This window comes from Anolis sagrei, chromosome 1 (assembly GCF_037176765.1).
Source record: "Anolis sagrei isolate rAnoSag1 chromosome 1, rAnoSag1.mat, whole genome shotgun sequence".
NCBI classification, from domain to species: Eukaryota; Metazoa; Chordata; class Lepidosauria; order Squamata; family Dactyloidae; genus Anolis; species Anolis sagrei.
Window position 1 is genome coordinate 257,081,661 of NC_090021.1, and position 9,365 is coordinate 257,091,025.

The window sequence follows — 9,365 nt, forward strand, 5'->3', positions numbered from 1 at the left end:
TCTGCTTTCCATTTTTTGTATTAAGCAAGTTCCACTTTTCTGGTAACATTTGCAATTTGCAAAAGCAAAAACAAAACTTTCTTTGTAGGGTTTGTTCCCCTTCTGATTCAATAAATTCTTTACATAAGGTATATTTCTTTATTTTATAAACTTCCTATGTCAAGTAAATAGTCTTTTATTCAACTGACTGATTCTGTAATCTGTTTTCTACTGTGTTTAAGGAACACACTTTAAATATTGATAGTAAGTAATCACACCATTCCAGACCCTGCACATAAATTGCCAAGATGGAAGACACTTCATTTGTATAAAGGCTTAAAATGCTACCAGACTGTGTAACAGCACTGAATGTTAACACTTTTCATTCATTTTTTAATTGTATACTACAGTAAAGGTTTCCCCTGATATTAAGTCCAGCCGTGTCTAACTCTGAGGATGGTGGTCATCTCCATTTCTAAGACGAAGAGTCGGCGTTGCCTGTAGACGCCTCCAAGGCCATGTGGCCAGCATGACTGCATGGAGTGTCATTACCTTCCCGCAGAAGTAGTACCTATTGATCTATTCACACTTGCATGTTTTCAAACTGCTAGGTTGGCAGAAGCTGGGCCTAACAGCGGGAGCTCACCCTGCTCCCCACATTTGAACTGCCAACTTTTCTGTCAACAGTTGTGTTACCCCAAAAAAACAACTAGTATACACAGTAGAAGAGCATGTATGTGAAAAGGAATTCACAGGATATTACATTATGAGGTCTATCTGCTCCCCTAACCCTGTGTTACAGTGTAAAAACACAAAAGTACTTGAATATCAACTCCAGGTCTGAAAACATATTCTCTGAAAGGTTAAAAGGCATTAACTATACGGAGACAGGTGTATGAGTGCTAAATGCATCTGTAATTCAAACCTGCTTTCTCCAAGATATCATTTCAAAAGGAATGGGGCAGAAATGCAAAAAACCAAAAACCAAAACCCTGTCAATACACTTTGAAAAGACATCAAGTATTGCACAGTGTGATTTAATGGACTTCTATGTTAACAACTACAAATGGTGAACAGATAAGAGAATTGCTGACAAATTCTAGTAGCTTAGGTGGACATAATGCACAAAACAGTTTATATATAGTCCAACAAGGGAAATCTGTTGGACTTTAAATGAAGTTCAATGGGGACAAATACTCTACTTGGGCAGAAAATATGAAATACAAAGATACAGAATGGGGACCATGGATTGACAGCAATATGTGTGAAAAAGATCTTGGAGTCCTTATGGATAACAAGTTAAACAGGAGCCAACAATGCGATGCAGCAGCTAAAAAAAGCCAATAGGATTTTGGCCTGTATAAGTAGGAGTACAGTGTCTAGATCCAGAGAAGTCATGCTACTCCTCTATTCAGCCTTGGTCAGACCACTGTGTCAATTCTGGGCACTGCAATTTAAGGGAAATGCTGACAAGGGAATGTGTCCAGAGAAGTCTGGAGATCAAGCCCTATGAAGAGTGGCTTAAAGAGCTAGGCATGTAGGTCCTGCAGAAGAGAAGGCTGAGAGGAAACAAGATGAGGGTCGCGTATAAATAAGTGAAGGGAAGTCATACGGAGGATGGAGCAAGCTTGTTTTCTGCTGCCCTGGAGACTAGACGCAGAACAATGGCTTCAAACTACAGGAAAGGAGATTCCACCCGAACATGAGGAAGAACTTCCTAACTGTGAGAGCTGCTCAGCAGTGGAACTCTCTGCCCCAGGAGTGTGGTGGAGGCTCCTTCTTTGGAGACTTTTAAATAGAGGCTGGAAAGTTACCTCCACAAGAAGAAATAACATTTTGTGCAGATGATATATAAGAGGAGTGGCTCAGGGTGAGGGGAACATGGTGGTGAGGGATAGAAAATATGTATAAGCGTAAAAATAACAGTAGATGCCAAATGTATTATGGATTGTACTGAATAGTATGTGTCTGCTATACAACAAATGATGTATAAAAAATGTATTGAATTATGATAAAATAAATACAAATATATATATTTTAAAATAAATAAACAGAGGCTGGATAGCCACCTGTCAGGAGTGCTTTGAATACGATTTTCCTGCTTCTTGGCGAGGAATTGGACTGGATGGACCACAAGGTCTCTTCCAACTCAAGGATTCTATGATTCTATGGTAGAAAGCAACTTCTACACGTGGGTTTATTTGAGTGATCAAGATCCAAACACTTTTTCGTGTGGAGTGGGTCCCCAATGAGCAGTTAGATCCGTCTTGTGCAAACTTTGATCTTTCAAGTGCTTTGGACTTCGACTTCAACAATTCCTAACAGCTATTAGAAATTGTGGGAGTTGGGAATCCAAAACAGCTAGAGGGTTGAAGTTTGCCCATGACTGACCTAGATCTTGAACAAGATCAGTATATAATAATACCACCCTTCAATTTAAAAAAAATTGTTTGCCCCTCTAGCAAAGATGCATACTAAGGAGTACAACACAAAGAACATTAATTAAATGGGAGTTAATAAAAAGTAATGGGTACTAAAGACTTCCTTTTTGAAATAGGGGTAGAGCAGGCCTGGGCAAACTTCGGCCCTCCAGGTGTTTTGGACTTCAACTCCCACAATTCCTAACAGCCTGCTGGCTGTTAGGAATTATGGGAGTTGGAGTCCAAACACCTGGAGGGCCCAAGCTTGCCCAGGCCTGCACTAGAACACACAATGGCTTTGCTCTCATTTTGCAGGGATTTAAGCAACCTCTGTTTTCTCCTTGCAGGCGATACAAGAACCACAGATATGAACAATGAACCGAAAAGTTCACCAGCGAGGAGGGAATCGTCCGATTATAATGTACAGGGAACTCCTTCCCGAAGGCAGAGGAAGTATTCCAGGCTCCCCCAGACTTTCGGAGCAAGAAATTCCTGTCAGATCCACACACTTCTGAAACAAAAGCTAACCATGTTTGAAGGGCCATCTATAGCAGCCGGCAGAAACCTTGGTTACCACAGAAACAAGAGGGAGGCTGGCTTTCCCTTCCTTCTCGCTCCCTTTCTTCTCGCATGGGGTTGCCATTCAACAATAGATGGGCTGTGGATATTAATCAAAGAGATACTATAAAAAAAAACAACACCCAGAATGCAAAATCCATCAAATTAGTTCATTTTCTGTACCAAACACCATGTCAAGCTATGTATGAAAGTGAATAAAATTTCCACAGCCAGCGTGAGGCTTAATAATGGACTCCAATGGAAAGAACTTAAGGTTTGCAAACAGGGATGCCACTTTGTACAGAAAAGGGGACTATGATGAACCATAACTTAGCCAAATTACATCCAGCCAGATCCATACTATTTGCCCTGTCATACAGGATGTGACTGCATGGAGTGCTTCATAGGTTAATAATACTCAATAGAAAACTGCACCGGGTTGGTTATTATTTCCGTGCATTTCAAACGTGCACCTTCCCCCCCCCCCCCCCCGCCGCCAAAGCTATATCATGATGCTCAGATTTGAACTTTTCTCTTACTTCCCAAGATAGAAATAAGATAAGGAACCCAACCCTTTGAAATGGAGCAGCCAATCAAGAGGATGAGAAGCAAAATGTGAGGAGTCAACAAATGGTCATTGTTCCACTACATCAGGCATGGGCCAACTTGGGACCTCCCTCCAGGTATTTTGGACTTCAACTCCCACAATTCCTAACAGCCTCAGCCCCTTTCCTTTTAATCATAATATTATAATAACTTTGTTTTTGCATCTCGCCACCATCTTCCCACAGGGACTCGGGGTGGCTTACATGGGGACCAAGCCCAGTCTGCCAGAAATTAAAATATTCAAATACAAAACATCATAAAAACATAATAATAAACAATCAAACCACCAAAACAACCAATAGCCTAAACTAGATGTCATATACTGAGGTGTGAGGCGAGGCAGGGGCTTGTGCAAAACAGTGACAAGGGCAGGGCTGATAAAAAAAGTGTGGGAACCAGATGATAAGTATGGGCTAAACGGGCCAAGTCTATTTGTGTAGTACAACTAAAAGGCAGGGACAATGGTAAAGTGCAGGAGCCAGATATTAAATTGTGGCTGGAGGGGCCAAAATTATCTAGTGAACAAAAGCACATTGGAACATCCAAGTTTTTGGCTTTTTGTGGAAAGTGGACAGGGTGACCACCAATCTAATCTCCCTGGGGAGACAGTTCCAGAGCTGAAGGGCCACCACTGAAAAGACCCTCTCCTTTGTCCCCACCAACCGTGCTTGTGATGGAGGTGGGAGCGAGAAAAGGGCCTCCCCAGCAGATCTTTGAGCCCACACAGGTTCATAGGGGAAGATGCAATTGCAAAGATAGGCAGGACCGAACTATTTAGGGTAGTGGTTCGCAACCTTTTTTTGACCAGGGACCACTTCACCAAGGATCACTTGAACAGGGGCCACTTCGACCAGGGACTACTTTGATCAGGGACCACTCTCCAACATTAGTACTAAAAAGGTTACGAATCAATTTTTTGTCAACTTTAGAGTCAATTTGGAGTGCTGATTCAGAATATTACATTGGATAGACCACATCAGCTCTAGCTTCTGATACAGAACATAAGCCATGGTTAGCAACAAGAAAGGAGTGGCAAGCGGTGTGAAAGGAAATAAATAAAATAAAATAAAGAGGAAGGAGGGCCAGATTTTTGTCCTCATGGCCCAGTGATGGTCCCTGACCCACAGGTTAAGAACCACTCCGTTAAGGCTTTGTAGGTGATAACCTGCACCTTGAATTGGGGCCGGAAACTTATCTGCAGCCTGCATACCGGCATTTCTTTGAAGCCTAAGGAATACATTCCATTCTCTCTTTCTTTGACACTCCCAAGTGCTACAGAAAGATGAGGAATGATTCCCAGCTTATGATGGAGGCTGATCCCGAAAGACCAATCGCGAGGAAGACAGGGTGGGCAGCCCAGAAGGCGGTCAACTTTGGTGACAGTGAAGACCTCCCCGCTCTGCTTCCTCCAAGAGGTCACCAGGTGGGCCATGGCTTGCCCTCCTCACCTGCTCCGGGGACACAATGGCCCATCCCTCCCTCCTCCCCCCCCCCCCTCTTTCCAGCTGCCGCCTTGCTCCAGAGAGCGCTCCCCGGCGAAGACAATGAGCTGCAAAGGCAAAGGCAGCGGCGTTGGGGGCCTCTTCTTCTGCTTACCTTGGACGCGGTGGCAGAGGACGAAGAGGAGCCCGAGCAGCATGGCAGCCCTGGAGAGCGGGCCCCTGGCCTGGGCCGCCTTGCCCGCCTCTTCTTCCTCCTCCTTCTCCGGCGTGCGGAGGCCCCGCGGGCCCCTCAGGCGCGGCTCGGGGGGCTCCGGAGCCATTGGAGGGGCGCTGCGCCTCGGTCATGCCCCCCGGGGGCCCCTCGCCGCCGCCGCCACCACGGCCCCGCCACCGCCGCCGCCGCCGCCGCCTCCCGCCATAGTCCTCGCGCCTCCCAGGTGCGCCAACGCGGGCGGAGCGGGAGCGAGAGCAGGAGGATGCGGCTGGTGCCTTTGCCGATGCTGCTGCTGCTGCTGCTGCTGCTGCTGCGAGGCGCTGCAGAGACAGACGCCGCCTCACCGCCGCTGCCGCCTCCCCTTTTCCCCGCTCTGCCGCCCGCCTCGTGCTTGGCGCCTCTTCCCTCGCCGTCGACAAAGGAGTCACGTCGCCGCCGCCGCCTCTTCCTCCTCCTCTTTTCTTCTCCCCAAAGCCGGCGGGAAAGGAGGGGGAGACGTCTCTTCCTCGACCCCCCCCCTCTCTCTCTCTCTCCTGCGAGAGAGATCAGCCAGCGGCCACCTTCCAAAGGGAATCCACGCTACAGGACCCAAGCATCTGCCACTAGAGCGCCCTTTCCTTCCTTCCTTCCTTCCTTCCTGCCTGCCTGCCTGCCTGCCTGCCTGCCTGCCTGCCTGCCTGCCTTCCTTCCTTCCTTCCTTCCTTCCTTCCTTCCTTCCTTCCTTCCTTCCTTCCCCAAAGGGAAATTGCCCTTGCCGAAGCCCACCTGAAGCCCTTCAGAGCTTTAGGCTAGTTAGCCCCGTCTCCACGGCTATATAATCCAGTTCCTGAATCCACATTATCTGCCTTGATCCAAAATGGGGCCTCTCTGGAAATTCATCCCTCCCCCTTGAAAATATCTACACAGGCTTTTGAGAGAGATACAAGGAGCACCCGGTGGCGCAGTGGGTTAAACCCTTGTGTTGACAGGATTGAAGACCCACAGGTCGGAGGTTTGAATAGAGAGGTGAGCTCCCTCTATCAGCTCCAGCTCCCCAGGCAGGGACATGAGAGAAACTTTCCCCAAGGATGGTAAAACATCAAACACCCGGGCGTCTCCTGGACAATGTCCTCGCAGACCAACAATTCTCTCACACCTGAAGCAACTTGCAGTTTCTCAAGTCACTCCTGACACAATAAATAAAAATTGTAATGTTCATTTGTGGGATTAGCAGAACTCAAAAACAACTAGACGAATTTACACCAAATTTCGACACAATACACTTATCAGGCCAATGAGTGACCATCACCCATAAAAACACTGAAAAACACAGAGGAAGGGACTTAAAAAGCCAAAAAAAAGCAAAAAGATGCTACAGCACATGTGCAAAAACAAATCCCCCCGGCACACAATTAGCATGCAATAGCAATATGGGACCAGAGTAAAGAGAGGGGCCAAGAGGACAGTGCCATCTTGTCTTCAGTGTCATCAATTGGGAGCCCATCCCCCCAGCACCAACTGCTCCTTTCGGACCAGAGTAAAGAGAGGGGTCCAGGAAGATGTTGTATTTATTTTATTTATTGCATTGTATATTACTTGTCAGCTGCTCCAAGTCCCCTTCAGGGTGAGAAGGGCGGCATATAAATGTCATAAATAAATAAAATATCCACACTCTTTTCCGGACTATAGCTCCCAGCATCCCCTAGACCAGGCCCTTTCGGAGAGGAGGAAGATCCAAATGCACTGCTTCTAAGCTGCAAGCTTTCTTCTCACGGGATTTCTTGGAGAGCATCCCAATTCCTGCAAATTTCCAATTTCCTGTTCCTGGAGTGCAACTCCCAGCAATCGTCCAGATAGATAGATTAGATAGAGATATAGATAGGTAGGTAGATTGATCGATCTGCTGGGAATTGCAGTCCAAGAATAGGTAGAGAAGGAAGAAAGGGGAGAAAGCGGAAGGGAAAGAAGGGGGGGGGGGGGACAGAAGAACAAGAGAAGGAAGGAAGGAGAGAAAGAGGGTGGGAAGGTTGACCACAGCAACGCGTGGTGGGTACAGCTAGTGTGTGTGTGTCTATATATATATATAGACACACACACATGTATATATGCATGTTTGTGTATATATATATGTAAAAGTGAGAGAGATACAGTTCTCAAATACACAAAAGGAAATCGTTGTTATGTACCTAACACTCCACTATGTGGAAAAGAGCAAACCACAGACCACCTATTACAATGCAGTCCACATGCTGGCCTTCACAGTTAGGCTAGGCAGTCCCATATCCACTGCTATATAATCCAGTTTCTGAATCCACATTATCTGCTTTGATCCTGAAAATTCATCCCTTCCCTTGAAAACATCTACAGGCTTGTGAGAGAGAGAGACAATGCTCAAATACACAAAGAAAATCGTTATGTACCTAGAGGGTTTTTATATATATTAGGGCACTGGGTGGAGAAGAGCAAACCACAGACCAAGGCCTTTAATTTAAGATCTACAGAGACACTTTCAGGAACACCTCAGCAAGCAAGAGTCCAAAAGTGGCAGGCTAAAACCCAGAAGTCTGGGTGACTTGGAAGACATGAACACACTGCACCCTGGCACCACGAGATATAGAGCCAAACTTAAGAAATGGGGCTACAATGTGGAGTCCACGACATGCAAGTGTGCAGTAGAGCAAACCACAGACCACCTACTACAATGCAACCTGAGCCCTGCCACATGCACAATGCAGGACCTTTTCACAACAACACCAGAGACACTCCAAGTGGCCAGCTACTGGTCAAAGGACATTTAGTATAATGCCAAGTTTTTATACACTGCTACATAATCCAGTTTCTGGAGCCCCCGGTGATGTAATGAGTTAAACCCTTGTGCCGGCAGAACTGCTGATGGACAGGTCAGCGGTTCTAATCCAGGGAGAGCGGATTGAGCTCCGTCTGTCAGCTTCAGCTCCTCATGCGAGTGTGGAGAGAGCAAACCACTGACCACCTGCTGCAATGCAACCTGAGCCCTGCTACATGCACAATGGAGGACCTTCTTGCAGCAACACCGGAAGCACTCCAAGTGGCCAAATACTGGTCAAAGGACATTTAACCAACTACCAAACTCACAAGTTTTGTATTTGTCTGTTTGCTTTGTTTTGTTAGAAATGTAATATAATGGACTGGTTGCTCTGACACGACAAATAAAAAATAAAGCTCCTCATGCGGAGACATGAAAGAAGCCTCCCAAGGATGATAAAACATCAAACATCCGGGTGTTTCCTGGGTAATGTCCTCGCAGATGGCCAATTCGTTAACACCAGAAGCAACTTGCAGTTTCTCAAGACGCTCCTGACACAAAAGAAAATCCAGTTTCTGAATCCACGTTATCTATGTTGATCCAAAATGGGTCCTCTCTGAAAATTAATCCCTCCCCTTGAAAACCTTTACAAGATTGGAGAAAGAGAGACAGTCCTCAAATACACAAAAGGAAATTGTTGTTATGTGCCTAGGGATGGTTTTTAATATTAAGGCCCTGTGTTATGTTGTTTCTAACATAATTTTATTTGAATGGGTCCTCTCTGGAAAAATCCTTCCTTGCCCCCAAAAATATATAAACATTCCTCTGCAGGCTTGCGAGGCACTGAGGCAGTTTCTCAATCATTGTGAAGTACCAAACTCTACACAGGTAAAGGTAACGGTTTCCCCTTGACATTAATTTCAGTCACTCTGGGGTGGTGCTCATCTCAGTTTCTAAGCCGAAGAGCTTGCGTTGTCCATAGACACTTGCAAGGTTATGTGGCCAGCATGACTGCATGGAGTGCCGTTCGTTACCTTCCCACAGAAGCGGTACCTATTGATCTCACATTTGCATGTTTTCAAACTGCTAGGTTGGCAGAAGCTGGGGCTAACAATGGGAGCTCACCCTGCTCCCCGGATTCGAAAGGCCGACCTTTCGATCAACAAGTTCAGCAACTCAGCAGTTTGACCCGCTGCACCACCGGGGCCTCCTCAAAAGCTCTCCCATAAATATCTTGTTTCTATTTCATGCTCTCAGGAGACAAACTTTAAAATAGTCTTCTTTGAAATAACATGTTTGTTTTCCTCACAACTTCATGTATTTAAATATACAGGCACATTTCTTTTTAGTTTAAACTTTTTGTTTTGTGTCTTCAACTTTCA

General features: G+C 45.9%; 1 protein-coding gene across 3 annotated transcripts in view; it reads right to left on the minus strand.

Moving 5' to 3' along the window:
* KIAA1549L (KIAA1549 like) overlaps nucleotides 1-5,725 on the minus strand; it is a 204,259-nt gene extending 198,534 nt beyond the window's left edge. Inside the window, exon 1 of one of the 3 annotated variants that reach the window (XM_060766572.2) lies at nucleotides 5,160-5,725. In XM_060766572.2, the coding sequence (XP_060622555.2) occupies nucleotides 5,160-5,325 (166 nt within the window). In that variant the 5' untranslated portion in view covers nucleotides 5,326-5,725. The remainder of the gene's footprint in view (nucleotides 1-5,159) is intronic. The other 2 variants (XM_060766574.2, XM_067462686.1) reach the window with 2 other exon arrangements.
* Between the last annotated feature and the right edge of the window lie 3,640 nt (nucleotides 5,726-9,365).